We start from the raw sequence: 1,163 nt of genomic DNA on the forward strand, positions 1-1,163 counted from the left end.
ATACGCATACACACATACACATATATCACATACATGATTTTGATAACAACCTGTTCACTTTGACTTCTGGAAGTCATATTGAAAATGTGCAATTTATAATTTTAAAACTTTTGAACTTCTTAAGAATTTGTTTTTAAGAATTGCACTTAGGAAGATCCATACAAACTTCTTGGATTAAGAAATCCCTTAACTTTTATCTTAAGAAGATGTTCGTGAATCCAGCCCCTGGTTATTTTTGTGTGCAAAATACATCAGGTGCTCAGTGAACGGACTGTGGGTGAGAACCTGAGAGTACCAATAGTACAACAACTTGTACTATTGAGTTAACGGCTGTCAGAGTGAAAGCACCTGTACTCTTTTCACTCTCTCTCACCTGAAGCTTGGACCTCCATGATGTACTGATGCAGGTCTTGACCCTGCTGCATGACCTCGTAGGTCATGTTGTTCATAGCCAGTTTTCTCTCCGCGTGCCGCTGGAGTCTCTGTTCAGCCAGACTGGGTTCTTCTGCGGTGAACTCGTTGACCTGACGAACCAGGTCCTCATTCCACGCGTCTAACTCCGCCGTTACCTGCAGGACAGGAGGGACAGTTTAACACCTGCGCACTGTAAAAAATGACTGTGAATTTAACGGTAAAAGACTGTAAAAATGCTACAGCAAAAAAAAACTGTTAAATCGTTAACGATAAATTCCCCTACTATATACGGTGAAAAACTGTATTAGACATTACATGTAATTTTACCGTAGTATACGGTTTTTGGAAGTGAAAAAGATGAAAAAGATCAAATTTGATGTTTTTTGTTGAAATAACTGTTTCTTCTTAGTTTTTTTTCTTATCAGTTTTGTATATTAGGGTTGTGTGTTACACCTAATGTTGTTAAATGAATGTTTATTGCATTATTTCAGTTTCATGTGTGTTACCATGATGGTGTTTAGTGTTTGTGTGAATAACACTGTGCACCTTCTATATATGTTATTATTTAAAAGCTGCTTGTGATGGGCTTTGGTTCATCATGTGACTTTCTTATCACCACCTGCATTTGGTGGTTATCAGTGTATTACAAAGGTACAAAACAGATTTCAGTACTTCAATAGGTTGGTATATTAACATTAAACCAGTTAATGAAATTACGGTATTTAACTGTAAATTTAAGTTAAAACCGT

General features: G+C 36.6%; 1 protein-coding gene across 1 annotated transcript in view; it reads right to left on the reverse strand.

Annotated features, from left to right (window-relative positions):
• Positions 1-1,163, reverse strand: part of LOC107671282 (kalirin-like) — a 188,577-nt gene that overhangs the window by 42,804 nt on the left and 144,610 nt on the right. Inside the window, exon 14 of the mRNA XM_016464176.1 lies at positions 374-569. Within this exon, the coding sequence (XP_016319662.1) occupies positions 374-569 (196 nt within the window). The remainder of the gene's footprint in view (positions 1-373; positions 570-1,163) is intronic.

Source organism: Sinocyclocheilus anshuiensis, unplaced genomic scaffold (assembly GCF_001515605.1).
Source record: "Sinocyclocheilus anshuiensis isolate Anshui unplaced genomic scaffold, SAMN03320099.WGS_v1.1 scaffold284, whole genome shotgun sequence".
Taxonomy (NCBI): domain Eukaryota; kingdom Metazoa; phylum Chordata; class Actinopteri; order Cypriniformes; family Cyprinidae; genus Sinocyclocheilus; species Sinocyclocheilus anshuiensis.